The following is a 26,973-nucleotide window of genomic DNA, read 5'->3' as shown; positions in this document are numbered from 1 at the left end:
CATCAACCTTGATCTTAAACCCCAATATTTTTTTTTTTGGTAAACCTCACTGTAAACAAAAGTAGAAGTTACTTTTTCAGAAAAAAAGTGGACAAAACTAATATATGCATCACAATTCAGTATCCAGCAGCAATTCAGGAGCCAGCAGATATATTTACCTTTCTGTACTCCTAGCCCCCTTTATTGTATATTGTTATGTTTGCCTTTGTCATTCAAACCAAGGCACAGAATGCTGAGGATAAATTGTCAGCCATAATATGAATATGTGAATGGATGAAAGGTGAAAGATGTATACCAAACTGCAGGGAAATAAATGACGTATTCTGTTCAGTCTTAAATATTCAGAGTACAAAAAGTAATCACAATTAATTGACGCTCACTAAAATGATTATGACTACAAATCAGGCATATGTTAAGACTACAGTTTGATGGACAACTACTGTATAGAGCATAGAATAGCATAGTAGGCTGTATCTGTAAAGGAGTAAAGGATGGTTAGCGAATTGTGCATGCACACATATAAGCTACTGTAGGCTACACTTACAAAATGTATCTATCAGAGGTGCCCCTAATAAGGCAAGTGAATGCATTCATCGGTTTATCTTAAATTATCTCCAGTCATTACCCTTTAATGCTTTGTAGTGTGATGGCTCATGGCACTCATGGGGAAAACATTTTCTTACTTATGTAGCTTGGCAATGGCATATGACGTTCACTAACTAATTCCTCCTAAGGAGTCATGGGAATCATGAGATTCCTAACTTGCTCCTGTAAGTAAGTTAAAATTTGCACAAGTGACAGCAACAGCGTACAAGTGTGGTTCATTTTCTTGAAAATTCATCGTTGATTATAAATAATTATTTTTTCTTGATTTTCCATACAGAATGAAACTTGACAGCAGGAAGATGAGTTAGCAGCCAGTAACAGCACTGCTGAAAGTATAATGGTCTCAGAAGGATCTGAAAGGACTGTAGTTCCCATCTGTACTAGCATTATGGCAATCATGCAGCATTGTCACCAGTCTCTCATCACTATAACACTTTTCTGCTGTCTTACCCCTGTTCTGTGGGCTTTCCCATTTGGGCCTCTTCTTGAGCTGGATGTCACTCCTAGATCCACTGTGTCTTTCAATGGTAAGACTACTTTCATTAAATAAGCCTATATAATAATAATAATAATAATAATAACAATTACAGTATTACTGCATCCTGTTGATTTGAAACGTTTACTGTGAATTGCCAATTATGAACATGATATGTACATGATATTACAAGTAATTTGTGTTTAGCTTTAAAAATGCTTGTAATTTGTGTTTGAAATATTTTAAGTCCCCTGTTCGCTTTAAACAAGTGACACAGTTTTATGTGGAGTGCTGAAGACAGAGCTCTGGGCATTATTAGTGGCCTCTTCTTAGCCCTGACCTAGTTCATACAGTTCAGAAAATGCCTACTGTGAGGCAGAAAAGACAGGCTAGACTGCTGCTTCTGCTGCAAGACCCATGCAACTAACAGGTAAATGTGATCTGTGGGAACAATGTTAAAAACCAAAATATTGTATTCAATTCTTCTGAATCTTCTGTATTATTTGTGTGTTGTGCATTTGATGCTTTGTTGGCCCAGTGGTGAACATGAGAAGAGCAATTGCAGAAGTGAGCATATATCGATCAAATAAATAATGATTTGACACATGCAAAAATTGTGCTGAGTGATGGGTAAATACCGGCTAATCTGGATTAACGTTCCTAGTTTGGGATAAAGCCAAATATTTCACAAAATGATTGACATGACTATCACAAAATCACGAGACTATCCAACTGCCGCTTGTTCATTATATATATGTCTTCCAGCTACAGCAATGAAGATGAATGTGAACAAAGAAATTGTTCACTCTATGAAGCTGCATGCCAAAGACAATCTTTTCAAAGGGGAAGGATTTGTGCCTTTGAATCAAATTGAATTATTATGAAGTTAGTCTATTACATGGGATCATAAGTATATTACATGGTCCAGTAAATAATCAAGATGTAAAGAGTAGATTAATAATGAAACATCAAAGCATTACAGCAACTTTGCCTAAATTTCATTAATCCACTGAGATGCCATCCAAGGTAATATAATTAAGTTAACACTTAAAGATACATTTTATTTATGATTTTACCACAATCCTTTATATTGCAGTGGAAGTGTACATAGCATGGAACTGTTAATAACTTCCAAATCTTTTAATGAGTGATAGTACATTTTCAGATCATCTTATTTCGCCCCCTTGTTTAAGATGTCCTTGACCTACATTTGTAGTCTCCTGAGGACAGAGAGTTTATTGTGTGTGTGTGTGTGTGTGTGTGTGTGTGTGTGTGTGTGTGTGTGTGTGTGTGTGTGTGTGTGTGTGTGTGTGTGTGTGCATGCGTGTGTGTGTGTGTGTGTGTGTGTATTTCAGTTCTTGAGGTCTCTGGGTTTAGTGGTATCTCCCATGCTCAGGATTGTCTGTTGTAGTGCCTAGCAGACCTGAAGTAATGTTACAATGAAATATTAAATATTTATACATAACTTGTCTGGTGTAACAAGCAGGAGAAATGAGAATGGTAGGTCCTGGGAGACATTCTGTTTTTGATGATGGTAGATTGATCTGAAGTCAATTATTGAATTATTGTATGTGCAGTGTATGGTTTTTTGTTTTCGGTAGGAGATGCAGGAAGACAACTAATGTTCTTGTTTTTTGGTTAATATCTGACAATATAATAATAATATCTTTTTTACTGAGAACCTATCAATTTAATATCAACTTTACTAAGTAGGGTGCATGCTGTTTTCTAGAAAGTAATGTATTGCTTCCAATACATCTGCAAGCTTGAAGTATTGATTCACTGCATTGTTTTCTGGGCTTGTTTCCATGTAACAAGCCTCCTCTGTGAATAGCAAGATTTGGGCCACTAGAGGTAGAGAAGATCTGTATGTTGATCCGAGTGGAATGATGGTGAGATTTGAATAATATAGCATTTTTTATTATTAATTAGCATCAGAAATTAGTTATGCTTTCTGTCATTACTTTCTCTGGTTCATCCATAACCTTGCTTATGTGGATTCAGGTGTCTGTGTTGCTGGGTAGATGGCGTTTCAGAATCAGACTTTTAGTTGATTCGCTTTTGCGCTACTTTCCACTGGTGGCGGTGCAATGTTTATGACATAAATAAAGGTGCCTGTTCTGTTCAACCCTTTTAACAGAAAAGCATGCCTTCTGGTTCTACAAGAATTGCTAAGGGTTGTTGTTTAAAAACATGCCAGTGTGTTTCAAAAGGTATGCCAGTGTTGTTGAAAGTAGCACACAGCAACACAAGGTCCAAGAGCTTGTAGTGCACAAAGTGTCAGTTGAAATGTTGCGTCACAATGACTACCACAAGGTTGAAGGCTTAAATCCTACCTGGTGTACCCACAAATTAATGCTGTAAAATACTGGATGGCTGTATATGGACCTTACAGAAGCTGTTTCATCCTGTTATGTATGGACTGTATGGAGATTTATTCATGCGAAAGGAGTAAACATCTGCTCATATTCTTTACTTGTTGGATACTACGGAATATAGGCCATGTTGTCTATGCCTGTTGTTGGAGCATGAGTACAGTTATACAGTGCTCATTAGATCTGCTGCTGACATTTTTCAGCCATGTCACTAGTGTGTTAGTGTCTCCCAGTGCCTGCCTGGCTCTGCTTGGAACAAGGGGAAAGAGTGAGTCATCAGTAACACATGTACATGTACACCCATACACACACACACACACACACACACACACACACACACACACACACACACACTATTGCACAGCCTCAGTGACATATAAACCGTTTCCTTACTCATAAAGACAGTCCTGCAGTGCACTATACTGCACATGGTAGGCCCAGCAGCAGATTAGATTTTAGAGAATCCATCTGAAAGGTGTGTAGGGAAGCAAAGACAATAGTGTTTTTCAAGCAAACAGAAAGCAAAACAGTCCCACTACACGTGAGGTGGAGAGGTGCACACACCCACATGCTGTCACACTGGTTTATTCTACTTGTGTGCACATGTTGTGTTTCACCATTTTGGGGCAAAGATCAGGGTGAAGCCTAAATACTTGAGTCAACATTTAGCAGCAACTATGTAAGCATGCACACGTAAGCACAAACGAACAGAATATGTTTTGAGAGGCATTGATCATTGTGTTAATTTAGAGTTTCTACACAATATTTTGCTTGCAGAACCTGAAACCCAAACTATACAATATATATGCTTTATACCAAACTATATATACCCAAACTATATTCAGGGAGAGTTAATGTTTGAGATGGCTCCTTTTATATTATACAGTATTAAAACAGTGTTCCCATTTTCTTTTAAGGATCAACAGTAATCATTTACATTAACAAAATGTATTACTTGAAAAAAAAATTTAACCATTATTACTGGCTTTTTAAATCATTTTCAAAATGGCAAAATCAATATTTTTGGTGTGTGGTCCTTCCCTTTGCCCAGAGGTCCATAAGGTCAGTATTTGAGGAGAGTACAACTGGGTTTTGTCTGTGTGTGTTTTAACAGTGTTCCCGGACCAAGCAGGTCCAAGGACACTCTGTATGAGTGCCTGGGCACAAGTGCTCCACTGCGTCATGCCACTGCTCAAACATGACTGCACCGTGTTATATCAAAGGCTCTCTCATTCTAATTTTATCGTCATTACAAGGGGCTTTGTGTTTTGTGCAAACAAAAAGTGTATATATATATATATATATATATATATATATATATATATATATAGAGAGAGAGAGAGAGAGAGAGAGAGAGAGAGAGAGAGAGAGAGAGAGACACACACACGGGTTGCTTTGTGGTCTAAGATCTTAGATTATTTATAGACTTTTGAGAAATATTCTGAAGTGTGTCTTTGGCTTATGCTGCTGTGGGCATCTGTATGTGGGTGTGTGTGGGCTAGCATTCCTATGTTTGTCTTAAGAGCAGTGCACACCAAGACAGATCACACCAAGACTGCTGCTTAAAACCATCTTTCTTTATTAATTTCCACTGCAGTGCAATAGCTTTAATATGTTTGCTATTATGGAGGTTGGAGCATTTGAGTTTTTGGTGGTTTATAATGTAAATAGGAAGGGTGTTGATGATGGAAAGGAGGAGATAAGAGTAGGATGTTTGAAGCACACCACATGACATAGTACTGCCAGGTTCCACTGTTATGGTCAGCCTCTCACAGTATGAGTGTGCCACAGTATGAGTGTGAAGTTAACCTGGAGTGATAATCTGAAGTGACCCATGCCATATGAATATTTCAAAGATGCTGGCCCTGGAAATACAGCAAGTTGTTTTCTTCCTGCCATTAAAAAACAAAAAAACTAATGAATATTTAAAGAACTATACTTGTATACAACCAGATTCCCCACATCACAAGAATTATTTGCCATACTGTTGTTCTTGCAATGAATTGCTAACTCTTCATAATAATGTTTTCATTTACATATACAAGTTCTATCTTTATAGTTGGCTCTACCTTACTGAAATCAGTTTTGACTGAATGTATTTAAAGCATGGAAGCATGGTGTTTTGTCTCCATGCTGTCTGCTGTGGGCATTCAACTAGAATTGTGGATCAGTGCTTGTGGCAGTGCAAAGTGTGGGATGGACAGTTCAAGTTAGAAGAATGACAAAAAAAGATTTAAAAATCAGCATGAGTCATTTTAATGCAGATTAACCATTTTCTTCCTCTTCTCTGCATTTTATAAGTCCTGTTCCTCCCCTCTTTGTACTGCTCTTGGAGCTCTGTCTTCTTTGGAGAATCCACTTCATCCTCTTTCATTTATTGATGGATTCAGTTGTGTGATCAGCTGTGGAATGGATTGCAGTCTCTTCATTCATCTCTGAGAAATTCCCCCTTGAGTTTTGACATTGCATGGACCAATCTGGTGTAAGTGTGCCATTATTTTGTTGACACCATTTGGCCATGTGAGTCCTTGTTTGTTAACTGTGTCTCGGACTGTTCACAGGACTTCTGGGCTGTAATCATTTCCATGGCTCAGCTATAAACTACAGTACTCTGCTGCTGGAGGATGAAGCTGGGATACTGTACGTGGGGGCCAGAGAAGCTTTGTATGCCCTGAACTTAGCTAATATCTCAGCTTCCCGCAACAACTCTTTTGTGAGTAATGTCATTCGCGCCAGTATCTTTCAGTTCCACTTCCCTGTGATGCTCATTTTTTCTGTCTTCAAAACAGATTGACTGGGCTGCATCTGCAGAGCAGAAAAGGCAATGCTTAAGTAAAGGAAGAGACAATCAGGTATAGCCCTCCTCCCACATGGAGCTGAACTGTATAAATGTCTCCCCCTCCTGCTCCTCCTCTAAATGGGATCTCTTTAAATATCATCTGTACCTGAGGCAAATTTAAGCCCAATTGGTTCTCAAGCATTTGTTATACATCCACGTCTTCCTACAAACTCTACTAAATATGCCTTTATTGATCTAAAATCATGTGTTAGGGGTAAGAAACTTGTATGAAGAAACAGAATTTTATCCTCAAAGCCAAACTTGTACAGAGTGGCAGGTTTGTTTATTGTTTCAAAAAACTCTGTTGAGCCTTGTTCCCCAATTATTCATTTTTCCTGTAGCTTTAGGCTTAAAGTTAACTTTAATATACACATTATATTCACACAAGATCCAGCTCCTCTGACCTTCCACAGACAATTTTTAGGTGGATGTGTAGTGTCATCTAAAGCCTAAGAGCAGACCTGTTTCTAGTCATACCTTGGTTATTTCCCAAGGATCTGTGCTCATGGAGTAATTATATAAATGCTGTTCTGCCACAGACAGAATGTTACAATTACATCCGGTTCCTCGACCGTTATAATGAGACTCACCTCTACACCTGTGGGACCCATGCCTTCCGCCCTCGCTGCGCATACATAGTGAGACATCCAGCCCATTATGCAGTACTGAAATGATCTCGGAGTTTAGCAGACCTCAGAGAAAACGTTATATCTTTGTGCTGCGTTATCCAGGATGTGGAGCGCTTCAGCTTCGTGCGTTTTGAGGAAGGCCGGGAGAAATGTCCCTATGACCCAGCAAAGGGTTACACTGGTCTCATTGTCGGTAAGCAGTGTCTACATAGAATACCAGAATATCACTGGAAACTGCAAACATTTCCCTGGTCTGTTGTACTGCTTTATGTATAAAAGAACTGAACCCATGTAAAGGTGCTGTTATTCTTATCAGATGGTGAGATGTACTCAGCCTCTCAATATGAGTTTCGTAGCAACCCTGACATTCGCCGTAACTTCCCCTTTCCCAACCTGAGGACAGATGAGGCTCCAACAAGATGGTTACAGGGTAGGTAAAACACTCCTATTGGGTAGGAGCTGGGAAGCCATCAGACCCTCATGCTGTCGGGCTCTTCTATGTAGGATTTTCCCCACAGAAAGGTCTAGTTCTTTTAAAGCGGTTACTGTCTCAGTAAGACAAGGCCATAGTAACCATGTACAATGCTTATTAAAGCCCATAATTGTTCTGTTATTGTCTGTGTGGCTGCTAAGTCAACTGTGTTCTCTGCAGAGGCGGACTTTGTTGGATCAGCATTATTGAGAGAAAGCATCAACAGCTCCACTGGGGACGACGACAAACTTTATTTCTTCTTCACGGAAAGAAACCAAGAGCAGCCCGCCTACACAAGTCAAACCAGAGTGGCGAGAGTTGCTAGAGTCTGTAAGGTAAAGGCTTAATACTCAATTGGGAATCTATCTATCTATCTATCTATCTATCTATCTATCTATCTATCTATCTATCTATCTATCTATCTATCTATCTATCTATCTATCTATCTATCTATCTATCTCTGTGTGTGTGTATGTGTGTGTATGTGTATGTGTGTGTGTGTGTGTGTGTGTGTGTGTGTGTGTGTGTGTGTGTGTGTGTGTGTGCAATTAACTTGTTGGTTTGTGTATAAATAAAATGTCGTTTTAAATATTTAATATTATTCATGTCCAGTTGCCCTCATCTCAGCCTGTCTTCCTGGGAGCTCTGCAGTGTGCCACGGTTGCCAGGCAGAGTAGACCCTGCCTCAGTCTCTGAGCACATAGACAAAGACAAACAAACAGACACACACAATCACACTTTCCTGTCCTTCCTGTTTGCTGTTACAGCCCCTACTTTAATGCCATTTATTATGCCTCCTTTATCAACTCTGCCCTGAATCTTAGCTGCTCTGCTCCAGCTCTGTTAGTAGCCCCCACTGTTCCACTCCATCGGTTAGACCTCACATCTCTGTGAAGCAGCTCAGGTCCCTCACTAGCTGGCTTGGCAGAGCAGAGGATTCCAGAGCAAAGTAGGCCACACTATGGGAGCACACAGAACGTGCACATGCACTCACCAACATCTCTTTCCTGCCACCATTGCGCACACAAACATCTCTCATGTGGGTCTCAGAATTTATTAAGTTTTCATTTGCAGGAGGAGACTTGAGTTTCCCAAAAGAAAACATTTGCACATACAGTTGGCCCATCCAGTGCTAAGATGGCTTCAAGCTGCCGCTACCACCTGCCTTATTCTCTTAGTTTCCAACAGAGTCATCATTCAGTAATTTCATTGGTCATTTTAGTCAACATTTTAGACCTTTTCAATTAAAGGATTTAAATTAAAAAGAGACTCCTGAGAGTATGACTGAAAGCAACCAGGACTTTTACACATTTGAGATTCCCACTTTTCTTGCATCTGTTTGATAACACAAATAATGAAATAACGGTCTGAGATATCTATTAAGGGAGCAGTTGTATGACACCATGATTAGTCATTACAACAATGTTTTACCCTCGAGCTACTGCAGGAGTGTGATGGAATCTGGCAGCAGGCTGTCGTTGCCTTATTTAGGACAGGGACTCTGTAGGTCCATAACTGTGTCCTCTCAAACGTAATATTCAATTTAGATAAACCTACTTCACCAGAAGGCTTACCTGATGCTTTCTGCACTGATTCTCAGAGAATGATGAATTATGGAAAATGCTGCTTGATGGGAGAAATGTGAGAGAGGGAGTAAATCTGTATCTTTTAAATATTTGCCCACATGTCTTAAACATATGGCAGTCATTCCAAATCTGTCAAAATTGTGAAAAATTACATTTTCTTTTTCACAGAAGAGGTACATTGTGGTTATAATACCAAATAATTATTTTAATTCTGTATTATTCACTGTTATTTCCTGCGGTTTGTCTTTGTTCATATCTAGTAAATAGATGGTCTTATTGATTATATTTTTGTATATTAATTGTATTAATGATTAGGAAGAGATTAAGTAATTTAGTGGAAACTCCCTACAGGGCAGATCACTGCAGGTTATCAAGATGATGGATCACTGCTGATTTAAATTATTCCTGATTTATTTTATACTTTTTTTTTTTACTGAAAAGGATAAATATATTAATACAGGAAAAATACTTCCAATTCAGTTCAAGCTTCCATTAGCTGAATCTGAAAGCAAAACATACAAACCAAATGGAGGCAGACCACTGTCTAAAAATACTCCCAATAAGTAAACAAACAATTAAACAAACAAATGTGTTGACAGAAAAATAGGCCAAGCTTGTGTTATCAATGATGTCATGTCTCTGTCAACAAAAACAGAATGAAGCAAGATTTCTACACAAGGTTTTTGCAAATGAGTAAAAAATACACCCAAATGAATAAAAGATTTACTATGAAATTGTATGAGATATATGCGATATATTACAGAAAAAAATGTTTCCAGTTGTTTATACAGACTGTAGCCTCTGCGATAAGATGAGATCTATGGTTTTGCCTTGCTCTATGCGGCTTCGCAGATCAATATCAGCCACTGTACTGAGACGATGTTACTATCCTCAAAGGACCAATGACAAACTGCAAGTGTAGAAAATAGGCTTCATACTGATACCATCAATACTATAATACAGAAATCCTCTCAAGCAGACATTATGCATTGTGGGGAATATAAGTATCCTCTTGCATTAAGTCAGCCAAAAACGCAGGAAAGAAAAGAGACCTTTGTCTGTTGTATAACATTCTGCACCCGAAAAAGTGGAAGTGTACAGTTCACATTCAAGACGTGAAAAGGGCAACCCTAAAAGAACGGTTGGACTACATCGCTAGAGAACTGGTCAAAAAGTGCAGGAGGAGTGGTAGGGCTTGGTAATGAGTCAGGGGCTCTAAACGCTATTTATGCAGTAGCCACAACTGAGACTGCAACATTTTTCTAGACTCTCCTCATGGGTGTGGGAATAGAGTAATTGTTGTATTTGGTGGCTCAAACAGGCTCAAAGCAAGCCTATGAAAATGGCCAAGATGGTATACCATACTGAAAGAAAATAGAAAATTCACTTTTAAATGCAACCCACAGAAAGTTGTGATAATGGAACATAAAAAGTGAACATGCTGTAGACAGTGTCCTCTCCACGTAGAAGCTGCAGCATCTATCCATATAGTCTTCATAATTAACGACATTAGGTCACCCGGAACACTTTCTTTTTACATTAAAATGCAAAGTACTGCTTATTCCTTTAAAGTAACCAGAATTTAAATAATTCTAATTTTTTGATTGGTAAGTTTCTTAACACGTTTTAAGTGGTAACGTGTCTAGCAAGATTAGGACTCTGTTTAGATATCACACATTGTAGCAAGTGTAAGACCTTGAAAACAGTCTCTAATCAGTTTACACCTCACCTGTATTTGGTCAAAGAAGGATTTTGGAATCATGTTTCGTGTAATTTTCCAGCATAACAATCGGGGTGGGGAGAGACTAAAGCACTCTGCAGTCACTGCAGTCTCTACGCTTGGTAGGGATGCTTAAGCAGGAACAGTATAAACTTAAACAATCACCCCCTAAACATTCACCCCCACTTTCAAAAGACCTCATATCAGTCTCATGGTTGCCTTTTGTCAAGATTTTTTTCTCTCTGAAATTTTGAATGTATAATTCATTAATTTTGCCATTATTCATATCACAGAATTACAGTATCACATTAATTATATCACAGTATTTTAATGTTACTTTTTCCCATCTCTTTCTTTAAAAGAACAAATTATGAATGTTAGCTCTTTAAACATATCACTTTTTTTTATCTATATTTATAGGGTGACATAGGAGGTCAGAGGACTCTCCAAAGGAAGTGGACGTCCTTTCTGAAGGCGCGCCTTGTGTGCTCTGTGCCCGAGTATGAGCTGCAGTTTAACGTTCTGCGCAGTGTTTATGTGCTGGAAGGAGCTAGCGTGCATGACAGCAACTTGTACGCTGTCTTTGGACTTGATTGGTGAGAGAAACACTGGATCAGAATTATACAGTTGACCTTGAAGCAGTCAGTGAGGCAGTACTGGTGAAAACTGAGCTAATGTAGGCTGCCTGCTTAACTCATGCTTAAGAGGAATTATTTTCAGCGAAATCCTGCATACATAATGAGGTTGTACAGTGTAGTGGGTAACAACACTGCTTCTCCTGTAGGGGAATAGGGTTCATTCCCTCTCTGGGCGAGTGCTCTATGTTATACTGATAAGAGTCCTTGCATAACACTTCTACCACTACACACGCCTACCTCTGTAACATGATTAAAAATTATAAGTCACACTGGATAAGTGTGTCCGCCGACTGCATTAAATGTAAGGTCTCTTTTAGGTAGATTCCAGAGGGTATGGGAAAAGGTGTTCTCTGCCCCACTATATTCTCTCATTAATGTGATGTGAACAGAAGCAACATTAATCTTCTAACATGTGATGAACTGTTGGATTCCCAGCCAGAGGTGTTATAATTGAAGAGGCTTTTTAAAAAAAACAGTTCAGGGAGAATTACATTAGCCAGCCTACATGCTCAGTTCTCCACACAAAGACACAAACAGTGAAAAGAAAGGGCAAATGAACAGAACAGGAGCAGATGTGTAGGTGTGTAGGTTAAAAAGAGGTGACTGTGAGTATATATCAAATTGTCAAATTGTCCTTTAGATTGTATAAGTCTCTGAGAGCATAATTCACTCATTTTCTCACCACATACTAGCCAGCTTTTATGTTCTGCTTCTATCACAGTAATAGAGATGCTAAGTTTGCTGCCTGGGCTTTCATTTTGGATTGTGATGTGAAGAAATATGAAGTATAGAAAGTGTTGTGATCATTCAGGATATGATATAATAACAAGCACTGGCAAACAATTATGTATAGAGTACTTTTAAAATAATATTCCGAAGAAGTAAATGTCAGGGAATTATCGCTTCTAATACATCTAATTACAGGCCACTCTACACCCTATATACAAACACACCTGTGATCATTACTTACTCACCAGGCATCTTTATGTTCATGACAGTGATTCAGCTATATTTGAAATATGACGATAGAGGCAGTTACAGGTTATACCTGAAAGTGTTTATTATTGGTGGAATGGTTAGTAACAAGTAGTTGCCTGCCTAACATCGCTCTCCTTTCTCTCTGCTCTCTCTCAGGAAAAATGTTAAAACATCTGCAGTCTGCCAGTACTCCCTCAGAGATGTCAAGGCTGCATTTAATGGGCCCTACATGGAACTCCAAGACTCAAAATGGAGGGAATATACAGAGAATGTTCCAGAACCAAGACCTGGCTCAGTGAGTGTGCATTGTAAAAATGTTTCAGACTTTAACCAAAATTAGAAACAATGTTCATCTATATCAATCTCTCTCTCTAAACACCCCCCACCCCCAGTGTATAATGGATCAACATCGTGCTCAGCTCATAAATTCATCACGTGACCTTCCAGACAACGTGCTCATGTTTGTTAGGAGACACCCTTTGATGGCCAGAGAAATTCAGCCAATAGGAGGGCGACCCCTACTGTTCAGAAAGAGTGTTGACTACACCAGAATTGCTGTTCATAAAGTCATGGCCTTGGATGGAATAACCTATAATATGCTTTTCATTGGAACAGGTACCTTAGCCTTTTTCATTACTCTTCTCTGTGCAATGTGGATAATTGTAATAGGATACAAGGCTGAAGTTTATTGACACACAGTGGAAATATCACATACAAGCACTATGTACACCATACACCTACATATGAGTCTATGTTTATGTTTGTGTGTGTGCGCATGCAAATACAGATGAAGGCTGGCTGGATAAGGCTATAGCTGTTGGTGATCAGGTGCACATCACTGAGGAGCTCCAGCTGTTTAAGGAACCACAGCCCATAAACAACATCCTTCTTTCACATAAACAGGTACGATAAATGCTATCATAAACCTGCTACTCATACTACAGTTGCAGCCACCATCAGCTATATAACTGCAAGCTGTTATCCCCTCAGAAGTGTTTATTTGGTCTGTCTACCAATAGTCTGTTGAAATGGCAGTACAGTAAAGATGCATTTAGATAAACTAATAGTCTTATGGCTTTTTTCCTTATTTTGGTGCACAGAGGAGTGTATACGTGAGTGCATCCTCCGGAGTGGTACAGGTGCCCCTCTCTGCCTGTGTCCGCTACATATCATGTTATGACTGTGTGTTTGCCCGAGACCCACTGTGTGGCTGGAATGGGGCACAGTGTGTTGACATATCATCCTATCCGAACAAGTGAGGGCCAAGATTTTTAATGGAATTTTTTTTCTTTTGATCATTAGAAGTTTAAACACACATTCCTGGCATGTGGTTGTATATGGGAAAAGCCATGTACATATTGCGTAGGTATAGAATTTGACATAAGAATGCCTGCTGTCTGTTTCCCTTTTCAGGTCTAATCTAATTCAGGATGTTCAGATGGGGAATAGAGGATGTGACAACATCACAACTGATGGTGTGTAAATAAGTAGAGAAAGAGTTGGGTGATTATTAAAGTGAAGTTTCTCCAAATTTACATCTGCTACATATTTAATGCAGAACACCAACCTAGGATTTAAAGACCACAATTATGTATGCAGATATCTCCAGCTGAGCACAGTGTAAAACCATGTAAATAACTAAATCAATTTGTTGGTGCATCTTAATGAGATTAAGTGTTAGTATTTATGTTTTGTCTGCCAGGTTTAGTGTCCCATCGAACCCGTTCTGTGATGGCTGGAGACGATGTACTTTTGCAGTGTGAGCTTCGATCCAACCTTGCAGTCCCGCGCTGGACCCTGAACGGGGAGCAGCTGCAAGGCTACGGCATGGATAAAGGCTACCGAACTGGCACCGACGGACTCCTCATCATCGGGGCTCAGGGCAGGCAGAGCGGCCGTTACTGCTGTTATGCCGTGGAGAACGGTGTTTGGATTCCCATACGCAGCTACGTGGTGAGGGTGCAGCCTGTCGCCCGACCTTCCTTCCAGCCACCCATAGACCCCACTGCACTCCCTGAGAGTTTCTTCACCACCACCAGCATGCTGCCCACGCGGCCCGCTGGTAGCCCCAAAGAGCAGCCGCGGCAATCCCCATCCGCTGCCTTCCCCTTTGGGCCAGAGTCCCAGACCAGCCGACACAGAGAGGCCATGTACATCTCCCTGGTGGCCGTTTTAGGTGGGTTATGCCTTGTGCTGACTGTGGTGCTGCTGTACATTACCTTCTGTTTGCATAGCAGCCCTAAGGGTGGGAAGTACACTCAGCAAGGACCATTGGTTACTGCAGCAATGGATCAAAAGTGGAGTTGCCACATGGAGCTGAAGACTATCTCCAGCCATTGTAATGGGAGGACTGAGCACAGTGAGGCAGCTTCAATGGATGGAGAGTTCCTTCAGATAGGTCAAGGGCAAGGACTCAACACACCTAGCAAGGAGCCCCCTTCTGCACCCCAACTCCCCATGCCGCCGCCCCTGCCATCCACGGAGTATGCAAATGGATTGTCAGCTGCATTGCCAAGTGTCTTGAGGAAAATGAATGGGAACAGCTATGTTCTTCTGGGGCAGGTGGACTCGGATTTGACCTCTCCTCTGTACCATTCCTTCACAGAAGAGCTCAGCAGAATCTTGGAGAAGAGGAAACACACACAGCTGGAGGTCCAGCTAGATGAGAGCTCTCTGTAGCCTATCTCTTCCTATTCAGCACTGCAGACACCCAAGATGGGAAGCTTAACCATTGCCTGAGATAGTGTTTTATTCAAATACAAATACCCATGGTGGTGTATGTATCGTATTGCATTTGTACTCTATCCAGAGGTACACCTCCATTATATCATACATAAACCTGCAGTGTGTGATTATTTAGTATTTAATTTTATAGTTTGCCTTGTGAACTACTGTATGTTGTGAAACACATTTATTTTATCCACAGTAGAAGGGGAGTTACCTTTCTCTAAGGACTGCTGACTAACAGCCTGACTCTCCAAGCATAAGCATGCAAACAGAAAACCCCCCCCCAAAAAACTAGACACTGGAAAGGAAAAGTCTTGTGTTATGGTCCAGTTTTAAACCCACATGTTTTTATTTATGGTGTATTGCATTTTATTGTCTACTGATTGAGTAAATGCATAAATAATTACACTGTACACGACACAACAACGATGTAATACAATGACATTAATATCTGGAGTATTTTTATGTGCCAACATATATAACACTAATTTCACACTTGCTACCAGTTCCTACTTATTGTATTGACATACATTGATTGTGATATAACAGGAGAATTTTTGCAGTCCCATAGGGGAATTTGCAAGAGTAATAAGGAATCATTGTTGATGCCCTTTTTTGGATATTCTGTATAAAATGGAAAGAGAAGAAATCATTCAGAGGATTATTTAAGACAACCAGGAAAACTGAACTTGAGTGACAAATTGAAACAGCAGTCTCAGGCAAAGGATGACATAAGAGCAAGAAAGAAAACCAAAAGAGGAATATATTGTTACTATCCACAGGAACACATCTCTGAAATCAAGAGGATACCTTTCATATTCTGTGCTATTCTATGCCATTTTAAACACTTTTTGTCAACCAATGTGTAAATGTGTTTAGTTTTTTTTAAGCTTCAAGCACTGTACATAATTTTATTTATGCAGATCAAAAAAATAAATAAATTGACAAAACAAAAACCCCAAAGCTATAAAAATTATTATGTTGTTAGAAGAGCAGTTTAATGTAGAGTGTGTAAAAACATGTACCTTCTACAGGACACTGCAGCACTACTGAAGTGTTCTGTCTTGGCCTTCTGCCACATGAAGCAAAATTGCTGTAATTAGAAAATAATTTCCTTGCTCCATGACAGTGTTTAGCTATTACAGTGCAAACACACATTCATTATATGGAAAAAAGTAGTTAACTGCTTTTGCCTCATGTAACTTCAGTCTACATATTGTATGAAGTACACTATATCAGAGTATATTTGAATTCCTCCAACAGGCTTTCTTAGGTCATAGAGCTCCATCATATTTCAGGTTTTAAAATAGTCTTGTACAACCACAAGCATTAAAAAATTTTTTTTTTTTAAATTTGAATCATCAATGGGTGTGTTAAATTCACAAAATATTTTAGCTTAACATTGTTACATATAAGCTTGAATCTTAGTATTCTGGATCTGCTAACATCTGTGCTCTCAGCAAGGTCTTTTTTTTTTATTATCCTGTCTTACCTTAGAAATGTGCAATTCTCTTACATACAAACATGTAAAACCGTGACTCAGGAAAAGCGTTTTCTGTTAGTGTTCCTTTAAATGAGATGAATTGTCTGCAGCTCAATGAGCCTGCAGAAAGCTAGTTTTGGTGTAGGTGATGTACTGTATGGAGTAAAGCACACCACAGTATGACCTTTGTTTTGCACAGTAATATTTGGCTGCTGTAAATGCTGAGTCAGCTTTTGCACTTTTCCCTAGGGTTCTCACTGCTTCACATAGCTGACGGCATCAGCACTGCTTTGGCCTTCTTTTTTTTTTACTACAGCAGAAATAACAGACCAGAACATATGCCTAACTTGTTCATTCAACTGAACTGACAACTCAACACAGCAACAGCCAGGCTTAGTTCCAGTGTTTCTCTCTTCTTGTGTTGTCTTTTTCACATATCTTCCCCTTGCTTTATTCCTTCTATAGCCATCGGCAGCTCACTTGAATGTTTAATTGCTCATTTTCCTTACAATTGCTTGTGACCTTTTATCACTTCCTGTCTACATTAGACTTAAGGAGTGGTTTACCTTTTTCATGTTCATTAAGTTGTCAATCAATCCAAGTCATTAATTAATTGTTGAGCTGCCCATTTTTAAAGTTTGCTGGAACACTTGAAGTAAGGTTATTTTTGGAGGTATGTGTCTTAAGTTTCAGGTTGGTAGGAAAAGGAAAGTGCGTATAACTATAAACTTCCGGCACAACCAATTGTTTGAATTACTTTAATGAGATTTTTTCCCTATATTGTTGCTCATCTATTGTTTATGTCTTATATCAGTATTAAACATGGTCAAATTATCAGTCATTATCATATTACACATTGAAGTAGAAAAATAATTTCATCAAAAACATTTATTTAAAAAAAAAAAAAAAAAAAAAGACTAACACTAGTCCATTTGGTGACAATCCTGTATGTACATAGTTAACCAAGCTTTTCTAGATGTTTAGCAGGCCCATTTGATTGTCCCATATATAGCTGTTACCTAGCAACAGTACTTTACTTAGAACTTTCTTTAATCCCCATAATAGGGCAGCCGAGCTTTCACTGAACGATGTGACTGGAGTATTCTGTTCTAATCTGGCTATAAGAAATATCATGTATTAATATTAATCTCTGCCTACTGTTTTCTTTCACAATCAACTGTCTCCACCCCCAGCCTTTACAACCATGTATTAGTTCTGATACCCTTCTAAATTACTCCACATAATGTAGTTAATTACAATATATCAAGAATTGACCAGAAAATGAAATGCCTGCTCATGCCACTGAGCAGCTGACCTAACAAAGCAGCTCTCAAAGACGTTACTGTACTCCAGCCTGCATTTCACAATTTTTAATCTTAAGCACTTAATATTATCTTTTTATTCAAATTTCTTTTTTTGATATACAGCTTCATTACTTCATAATTATCCCCATTAGATTATCCTTAAAACACTGGTTAACCAGCTAACTCCTTTCTAGTGAGAGTAATCATACCCTTCTAGGCACACAATTTAAATGTGTCCTATTACAAAGTTCAGCATATGACCAGGTCACTTCACCAGTTTCGCCCCTACAGAGGTGATTTTAATGTTGGAAAAAGCTTATGTGAGCTTTACTGAATGTAGGCTACAGATGTCAAGTACTAGAAAACCCAAGGGTAATCAATGCTAGTTCACACATTTAAAAAGACATCTCAGAACCTGCAACCTTACCAAGAACAGAGCAAAGCTGCTCCCCAGTCTATATTATTAGTGGCATGTAAATGAACAAATGTTCCTGAACAGTCTTGTAAAAAGGAAGTTAGTAGCCATAATGATCATATTCACATTGCAGTTTGTAACCAGTATACAAATAGAAATGCATAACTATGAAGTCTTTATTCAGCCTGCGGGCCAACTGGATCCTTGCTGGGTAGTCGGTTGGTGAAGGGATGCCACTGTCCTTGGATACTGGGGCTGTTTGTATGGAAGGGCTTTCTGATACGGATAATGTCCAGGCCTGACTGGTTGGACATCTTGGTAATCAGTTCTGCAATCTGCTGTGCCGTTTTATTGGTGACAAGCTCTTCCTTTACATTACCATTGACTGTATTGAAAAAAACAGAACAGTTCACTTAAGATTTCCTACAATTTCGAAACTGCACTTTTACTAAGGATAACCTTATGGACCAGTTTCCTAGACCCAGATCAAGCCCTGACCTAGAACAAAAATATATCTCTAATTTAGATGGCTCAACAATGCTTTATATTGTAGTTATATACATAACAAATTGTACTTACGATATTCAGCAACCACTTTTGGAATTCTACAGGACTGTGGAGACACGTACACAACAATTCCTTGGTTCTTTTTGGCGAAGTCAACTACACCATCCTCAAGAAATTCCCTGCCAAAAAAAGAACCAAAACACACACAAATGCGCATAATCTGCAATAAAACAAGTGGCACAATAGTTGTAAATACAGCAGTCTTTTTTTTTACGCGCACTTAGAAATGCGACATGTTCATAACCTGTCTTTTTTGGGTTTGTAGCTAATGTTAGACAGCTTCACCCCAACAGCCCATCTCCCTCTGAAACCTACCTAACTCCTAAGGAACTCTGCGCATTCTTAGAGAAAATTATGGACACGCGTTTCAGCTGACACACGTATCGACCAACTCCATTTTGAAGAACGCTTTGTAAAAAACGACTAGGAGTGCCTCGAGCAGTCATGTCAATCCTCCTATTTCAAGCTGTTTTAATATAACGCACTCAAAGAGTTTCTGAAGGAAAAAGCCTCTTGGATTACAGGGAAGAAATATAATTTCGACCTATATCTATAATAGCTAACGATTGGTGTTAAAGGACATCCATCCAACTACATATGCGCAGTAACGTATTAAAGGTTCGACGGCAATAGTTTTCCGGGGAGGAAAAACAACATAGAAAGTTGTTCCCCCCTTATAGGTGTATTTGTTTCGTTAACATGCACAAGCGAAAAAAAAATACAACTTATAAAACACCTTGGATGGCGGAAATAAAAACTATGAAAATTTAATACATTTACTTTAATATTTGATTAAAGGAGGTTTGGCTTCAGTAGCTTCATTCTATGTTTCACACGGGCTTTTTTGGAACGCAGACACGAAGGTTGTTGGCGGGTGAAAAATTTTCAACATTAAAGATAAATGTTTTGTCTGACCACGCACTCTTGTACAATATTTTAGCTGGTTATCTTTTTGGCGTGGTTCCGCTATTGACAGATCCGCGGTTTGGGTAAAACGTAATGCTATTTACGTTTTCTGGCTTTTTTGAAAGCTGGCACGTGTTCCTTTGCGAGGATCCTTATTTAGTTAGCGTAGCTAGCTGGCTAGCTTGTGTAAGCATTAAACAATTGTTTATTATGCTAGTGTTAAAAGACAGTGAAGTGGGAGATTTTTTTTAAAATTTTGTAGATCTGTTGCCTTGAATTAGCGGTAGATGTGGACAAGACATTCCCAGATGGTTTCAGCCTGTCTCTCAAGGGCAGGCTGCATTTTCAGACATGCTCAGTTTTCTGGACAGAGACATCTTTCCTACCTTAAGGTGCAAAACTGCTCCATCTTGCGATATTTTGTGCGGAACCACTCTTGGTATCACCTCCGTGGAAGATCAAGGCCTACGGTTTTGTTGGATTTTAGCAGAACATTAAAAAGGGATACAAAATCTACGATAGAACCTTCTGTCCATTGCATCACAGTAACCGACATCAAGCAGTATTTACGGTCCAAGGCTATTCCCTTCCATGATGGCTTTAGCTGCTTACATGCTCCCAGTATTTTTGTGGGACCAAAATCAGATGTACTTGAAGGAGGTGGGAAAGAAAGCTACTCTATGTTCATTGACAAAACTACTGGGCAGTTTCTTTGTAAGGACACCCTAGTAGAAGGGAGCTGGGAAGACTTGCAGGACTGCTTGGAGGTGATGCAGAAAGAAGGGCAGACCTCAATCAGTCCTGATGTGCTGCTGGTCTACTCTGAGAGCCTGGAGGAGCAGGAGGAGAAAGAGACGGAACTGAAGGAGGTTGGGAGGATTTGGAATGGCTCTCTGGCTCTCTCAGATCTCTTTGAGGAAGAGGTGCAGCTTGTTAAAACCATGTTCCAGATCAGTAAGCTCACCAACACAACCCTGAATAAGTTTGGAGTGAGATACTTTAAGCCCACCAAAAGCCTGGTGTTTCCCTGGTTTAGTTTTGGAGGCGAAAGCATTCGTGGCATAAAACTGCTGTCTGCTGCCGTTAAAGAAAATGGGAAGGTTATCTACACGGAAGCTACTGTTCCAAAGTCAGCCAGCTACCACAACCTTTTTGGGCTCCATTTAGTGGGGCATAAAGATGCAGAGGTGGTTCTCACAGGAAGTGAAGTTGACAGCATGGCGGTGAGTCAGGTGACAGGTCTACCCACGGTGGCCTTGCCGCGGGGGGTCAGCTGCCTGCCCCCGGTGCTTCTTCCCTACCTGGAACAGTTCAGGAAGGTCACGTTGTGGCTGGGAGGGGATATGCGATCTTGGGAGGCGTCAAAAATCTTTTCAAGGAAACTGGGCCTGAAGCGTTGCTCTCTCATACGGCCAGGGGAACTGCAACCATGCCCCAGTGAGGCACTGATCCATGGTAGGAACCTTGCTCGTATTATTAAGGCCTCCATCCCTGCTGCACACAAGTCTATAGTGTCCTTCAAGCAGCTCAGAGATGATGTGTATGGAGAGCTGATCAACATGGAGCAGGTAGCTGGGATAAAGTGGGCCCGTTTTCCTGAACTAAACCGAATCCTGAAAGGCCATCGGAATGGAGAACTGACCGTATTCACAGGTATGGTACATACATGATGAATTAGGACAATTCTGCTCAAATGAGTTTACTTTTATCTCTTATTGTATAACATATTTCTAGAAATACTTTTTGACATTGAAAAGGCAATTGACTAAGCACTAATCTACAAATTACTATAGATTAAATGTATCCTTCTTACTCAATATAATATTTTCTTATGTTTTCAGGGCCCACTGGCAGTGGGAAAACCACTTTCATCAGTGAATATGCCCTTGATCTGTGTATGCAAGGAGTGAACACACTATGGGGCAGCTTTGAGATCAAGAATGTGCGTTTGGCTAAGATCATGCTCACCCAGTTCTCTATGCAAAGATTGGAGGAAAACCTAGAGCAGTATGATTCCTGGGCAGACAAGTTTGAAGAGCTTCCACTCTACTTTATGACCTTCCACGGTCAGCAGAATGTTAAGTAAGGCTTAAGTATTAATGTCATTGTTTTTGAATAAGTCAAATAACACTTTTGGAGCAGTAAAGTAACTAGACTCGATGTCAGTTTTCTCACTTGGAGTCACCATTTAGTTGCAGTGAAATTACTTCTAGCTGTGACACCACTGACCTTAATTTCAAAACACTGCTTTTCCTCTGCAGGACAGTGCTGGACGCCATGCAGCATGCTGTTTACCTCTATGACATCAGTCACGTGATCATCGACAACCTGCAGTTTATGATGGGACAGGAGAATCTGTCTGTGGACAAGTGAGACCAACATTCCAAATAATTTAGGCCTAATCTCTTAAAACCTGCTTCCCAGTTGGTAAAATGCATCATGCATTACTTCAAGTTACTTGTGCATTATTTCAGTCTGCAGCTAAATACATTTTGTGACAGCAGTGATGTAATGCATTCCTGTCCTAGGTTGGCTGTACAAGACCACATTATTGGAGCTTTCAGGAAGTTTGCAACCCACAATAGCTGTCATGTGACCCTCATCATCCACCCTAGGAAAGAGGAAGATGACAAAGAGCTACAGACAGCATCCATATTTGGTACAGCAAAGGTTAGTACATTCAGCTACAATGTCCTTATTTTATGACTTATTTTAAAAGAGGTTATAAATAGTTAAATAGTATTTATGTCTGTGTGCATGATTTCATTCAGGGAGTTCACATTTTGGCATCTATAGAGAGTTATGCATTGGCATGTTTACCCTTTGAACCCATTGCATCTGGAAATATGGACTGGTATGGCTAAATAATAACTGATGTGCCAATCTACTTTCCCACAACAGGCCAGTCAGGAGGCTGATAATGTGCTCATCCTTCAGGAGAAGAAGCTTGTGACGTGTCCAGGCCGCAGATCCCTGCAGGTCGCCAAGAACCGCTTTGATGGGGACGTGGGGATCTTCCCACTGGAGTTCAACAAGACCTCGCTTACCTTTTCTGCCCCACTGAGGAGCAAGCAAAAACTACGCAAGGTCAAAATGGATAACCCAGAGCAAACAGAGGAGACTGAAGTCCAGGACGAAACTAGGAAAGCCCTAAAGCCTACCAGGGCTCCCAAAGGTCCCAGGACTGGGAAGGGTTCAGTAGCTGGAAAGAGTGAAATAAATGAAGAGGGAAAGAAACGGTAGTGAAAAGAATAAAATTGATGGGACTCATTTAGTAAAACTTTGGCGTTGGTTGTTTCTGAAGAAGCCTTTAAGATTCTAACCTGTAATGGGTACTATAATGTTTTCAGAATACCGACAAAGCTCATAATTCAAATACATTTATATACGGCTGTAACGCAGCAAAATGGTCTTGGCAAGAGATTGATCATGTAAATGAGGGGAAACGACTCTTAACACCTTACCCTGCAGAGTCCAGATTCTTATTCGTCATTCTCGTAACTACATATTTTTAAAATAAGTTTCAATATAATTATCGATTAATTCACAGAAGTACTGAATATGTCGTAAAATTAATAATTAAATAATAAACCTTGAGTAAAATTAAGCGCTAGTAAAGTGACCTCAAGACAGCGGTTTGTTATAACAACTCATGTGATCTTTTTCCACCAATCAGAGCGCTCATTTTCGTTATAGGAAGTGTTTTCGCTGATGACCATACGGTGAAAAAAGTCATTTTCATTTTCCCGAATTTGTGGCTTTTAGCGTGACTTTAAGCAATATTCGACTTGTGGTTAAACGTACTTTATTTGTGACTTGTGCCGGTTTTCTTTTTTAATTTTAAATAAGATTACTGTATTTTGAACCCAAATCCGTGTGTGTTACAAAACACAACCTGGAAACGCGATGTCCAGAAGCAGCGCTGAGCGTCTTTCCGACGTAGTGGCCGAAGCCCTCCGGGCGTACCAGGACAGCTTCGAGGGGCGTCCAGCTGTGGCAGTCTGTGCTCCCGGACGGGTCAATTTAATTGGAGAGCACACCGATTACAATCAAGGATTTGTTCTACCAATGGTAATTCAGAACTACAAGCATCGCTACTTTATTAAATGGTCGTGTTTGCACTTAAAAGAAAAGGGGGGGCTAGAGTTGATTTTGCCATGAGGGCTCTTGGAATTAATATCAGTTGTGAACAAAGCTGTGAACAAGCTTTGAGTGAGTTTGACGAAGTAATAGCATTGACATTATTGACTTGCCATTGTAACATCAAATGTCAAAGTTTCTGAAGGAGGATGGAAAGACGAAAGATGGAAGGATTAAATACACTAGTGTCGCCATGGAATGCAGTTCGGTGTTCGGGGCTAGCTACTGGGTGCGCGTCTGGTGGCTATAACTTGACAATTCAAAAGGTATCAAAGGCAGTGGGTTTCTATAGGTGAATGGAGGGATACAAGAAGTAATCGATGGGATGGGTAGCGTTCCAACGATTTAAGCACTTGCTTATACCAAATCTGATGGCTGTAGCTTGAGGTGTCGTGGACTGAAAAACAGTGGGTTCCGGACAGGATGGAGAGATACAGATAAAAAGAATAAGAAGGCCGGAGGAAAACAAATGGATGGGTTACAACAGCCTTCCAAATATATTAGAGGGCATTCTGTATAAGAATGGGATAACAAGATGCGTCATATAAATTAAAAATAAACAGGACGTAGGGAATAGAAACGTGCAAGTTGTTTAAGAAAATTAAAATGGCCTAACATTCTATTTCCTGCATAGATTAAAATAATACTTATTTATTGATCAAATAATTACAGGCTTTACCACTGGTGACAGTAATGGTGGGCAGCAAAACCTCTGGCCAAAGTTGCTCTGTTGCAACCACTGCAGAAGGTGCAGATGATCCCAAGAAGGTGGACTTTGATCTACCAACAGACAGTGCACCTCTGACAAAAGGGGAGCCAGCCTGGGCCAATTATCTTAAAGGAGTGGTGCAGCACTACCGAGGTATGTTTCGTATTTCCAGTGCTTCTACAAACTGCCTGACCCCACTGAAGAGATGATTCATTGTGAAATTGAACAAAACAAAAGTGATCGTCAAAAATTAATTGGACAAAATTGTTAGATGTTTTTGCTCTTTGTTTGGACATGCTTAGTCTATTTCAAATAGAAGCTATAGAACAGCAAAAAGTAATATACTGATTGGGTTTGTATACAGCACACCCCTTGCCTGCATTTAAAGCTGTAATTGCCAGCAACGTGCCTCTGGGGGGTGGACTGTCCAGCTCAGCTTCACTTGAAGTGGCTGTGTACACTTTCCTCCAGCAGTTGTGTCCAGGTAAGAAGAAACTGGATGAAAATTAGTGATACACCCATATAATATCTGATCATTTGAACATCACGTCTAGATTTATTTTAACATCTATGAAGTGTAACTGTAATGCAGATGAAACAACTGTTAAGCAGTAAAATAATATAGCAGTTTGCACCTCCTCTAACAGATGATGGGGATAAAGTAGCAAAGGCAGTAGCCTGCCAGCAGGCAGAGCATACTCACGCTGGGATGCCCTGTGGGATAATGGACCAGTTTGTTTCAGTACTAGGCAAGGAGGGCCATGCACTGCTTATTGACTGCAGGTAGAATGCTCTCTGCTCATTCAGCCATTGTTCTTTCAGTGCTTGTTTTTAATGGCTTGTTGAGCAGTTTATGCACTCTTGATCCTTCTTAGATCTTTGGATGCCACTGCTGTTCCTATGGCTGATCCTGGTGTGGTCATCCTCATCACCAATTCCAATGTGAGGCACTCACTAACAGGAAGTGAATATCCCAGCAGACGAAAACAGTGTGAAAAGGCAGCAGCCATTTTGGGCAAGAGCAGTCTAAGAGATGCCACAGTGCAAGATTTAGAAGGTAAGAATGATGCATACCAAAAGAAAGGTTTAGGGATAGTAAAAAAAAAAAAAAAAATTTATGAACTGCACACAAAATTGCTCACCTTTTAATAGATGCCAAAGAGAAATTGGACAGCACCACGTATCGACGAGCACGCCATGTTATTGAGGAGATTAAGCGCACAGCACAGGCAGCTGAGGTGCTTAGGAGAGGGGCTTATCAAGAGTTTGGAAAGCTAATGGTGGAAAGCCACAATTCCCTCAGGTACCCAGCAGTGTGCTAGCAAGACTATTACATATGGAAAACAATGGGAAAGAACTCTGCTAAGAACCATGGATGTTCTTTATTTCAGTTTAGTTGTGAGAACAGTCATACCACACAAAGAACATTCTTTTTAAAATATTATGCAAGGTTGTCCTCTCAATTTTAATAGCCTAATTAATAAAAAAAAAATACTGTTGTCCAAGATGAGCATAATGCAAGCTACATATGTGTTTGATCAAAAACTTACATTAAATACTCTTATATAACTGGGAAGAATACCACAAAATAGACAAACTAGATTATAGATAGGTTAATTGATAAAGTAAATAACGTTATATGCTAGAATGTTTGTTGGTCCATAACACTGCCTTAATAATAGTAATAATAATAATAATAATAATTTTGCATTTCTACTTTTAGAGACCTTTACGAGGTCAGCTGCCCAGAGTTAGATGTGCTGGTAACTGCAGCAGTGGAAGTTGATGGAGTCTTTGGAAGTAGAATGACGGGGGGAGGATTTGGTGGATGTACAGTTACACTGCTCCAGGCTGAGGCCGCAGAGAGAACTATAAAGCACATAAAGGTATATGGAAGTTCAGATGAAATTTACGCTTTTGACACTTTGCCTTGTTTGACTTTAATTCTTTTTTTTTTTTTTTTTTTGTGCATTATTTAACAGGAAAGATATCGTGGATGCCCCACCTTTTACATAACTACACCATCAGAAGGTGCTCGGGTTCTCAGTGTGTAAGAATCGGTACTGAAATTAACATTCTGATAGCTCAGCTTGTGTAGTTGTCAACTGATTTCTTCTGATTTTATTAACAATGAATTTCATCCTAATCCAAACATCTGTATAGGAAGCATACTGGTTAAAATGGCTTTTCTCAATCAAAATAACATTTTCTGTTTGGTAGTTAAAGTGACAAAAGAACATGCAGAATTAGAACACGTTTTTCAAATAAAGCACACTTGTTCTAGTTATGTATTTTGCCTCATCTTTAAAAACAATGTGTATTTATTCCGCAAAACAGAGGGACAGATATATATTACTGAAGGTCAGATATGATATATTATTATCAGATATATGCGTACTAGTCG

The 26,973-nt window shown here is 39.7% G+C and overlaps 4 protein-coding genes across 4 annotated transcripts; 3 read left to right on the top strand and 1 right to left on the bottom strand.

The window, feature by feature from the left end:
• The first annotated feature begins 439 nt into the window (after nt 1-439).
• On the top strand, nt 440-15,937 carry sema4gb (sema domain, immunoglobulin domain (Ig), transmembrane domain (TM) and short cytoplasmic domain, (semaphorin) 4Gb). Its single transcript, XM_027010406.2, has 14 exons — nt 440-1,133; nt 6,018-6,169; nt 6,246-6,308; nt 6,835-6,933; nt 7,027-7,117; nt 7,241-7,354; nt 7,577-7,731; nt 11,123-11,298; nt 12,475-12,613; nt 12,711-12,933; nt 13,106-13,221; nt 13,419-13,573; nt 13,732-13,793; nt 14,021-15,937. Exons 1-14 carry the CDS (start codon nt 944-946, stop codon nt 14,995-14,997), a joined length of 2,712 nt encoding a protein of 903 aa, XP_026866207.2. The 5' UTR covers nt 440-943; the 3' UTR covers nt 14,998-15,937.
• Nucleotides 15,938-17,426: 1,489 nt separating this feature from the next.
• Nucleotides 17,427-19,431, bottom strand: mrpl43 (mitochondrial ribosomal protein L43). The gene is made up of 3 exons (XM_027010409.2): nt 19,130-19,431; nt 18,827-18,933; nt 17,427-18,632 (listed from the first exon to the last, which is right to left on the bottom strand). Exons 1-3 carry the CDS (start codon nt 19,258-19,260, stop codon nt 18,424-18,426), a joined length of 447 nt encoding a protein of 148 aa, XP_026866210.1. The 5' UTR covers nt 19,261-19,431; the 3' UTR covers nt 17,427-18,423.
• A 232-nt stretch (nt 19,432-19,663) lies between these two features.
• twnk (twinkle mtDNA helicase) lies at nt 19,664-23,347 on the top strand. The gene is made up of 5 exons (XM_027010407.2): nt 19,664-21,373; nt 21,562-21,802; nt 21,982-22,089; nt 22,249-22,390; nt 22,622-23,347. Exons 1-5 carry the CDS (start codon nt 20,008-20,010, stop codon nt 22,961-22,963), a joined length of 2,199 nt encoding a protein of 732 aa, XP_026866208.1. The 5' UTR covers nt 19,664-20,007; the 3' UTR covers nt 22,964-23,347.
• An 80-nt stretch (nt 23,348-23,427) lies between these two features.
• On the top strand, nt 23,428-26,856 carry galk1 (galactokinase 1). Its single transcript, XM_027010408.2, has 8 exons — nt 23,428-23,791; nt 24,533-24,722; nt 24,934-25,053; nt 25,217-25,352; nt 25,445-25,626; nt 25,722-25,872; nt 26,293-26,455; nt 26,552-26,856. Exons 1-8 carry the CDS (start codon nt 23,627-23,629, stop codon nt 26,621-26,623), a joined length of 1,179 nt encoding a protein of 392 aa, XP_026866209.2. The 5' UTR covers nt 23,428-23,626; the 3' UTR covers nt 26,624-26,856.
• The last annotated feature ends 117 nt before the right edge of the window (nt 26,857-26,973 follow it).

The sequence above is a fragment of the Electrophorus electricus genome, chromosome 14 (assembly GCF_013358815.1).
Source record: "Electrophorus electricus isolate fEleEle1 chromosome 14, fEleEle1.pri, whole genome shotgun sequence".
NCBI classification, from domain to species: Eukaryota; Metazoa; Chordata; class Actinopteri; order Gymnotiformes; family Gymnotidae; genus Electrophorus; species Electrophorus electricus.
The sequence above is the reverse complement of the archived record's forward strand: the minus strand, read 5'-3'. Positions and strand labels throughout refer to the sequence as shown.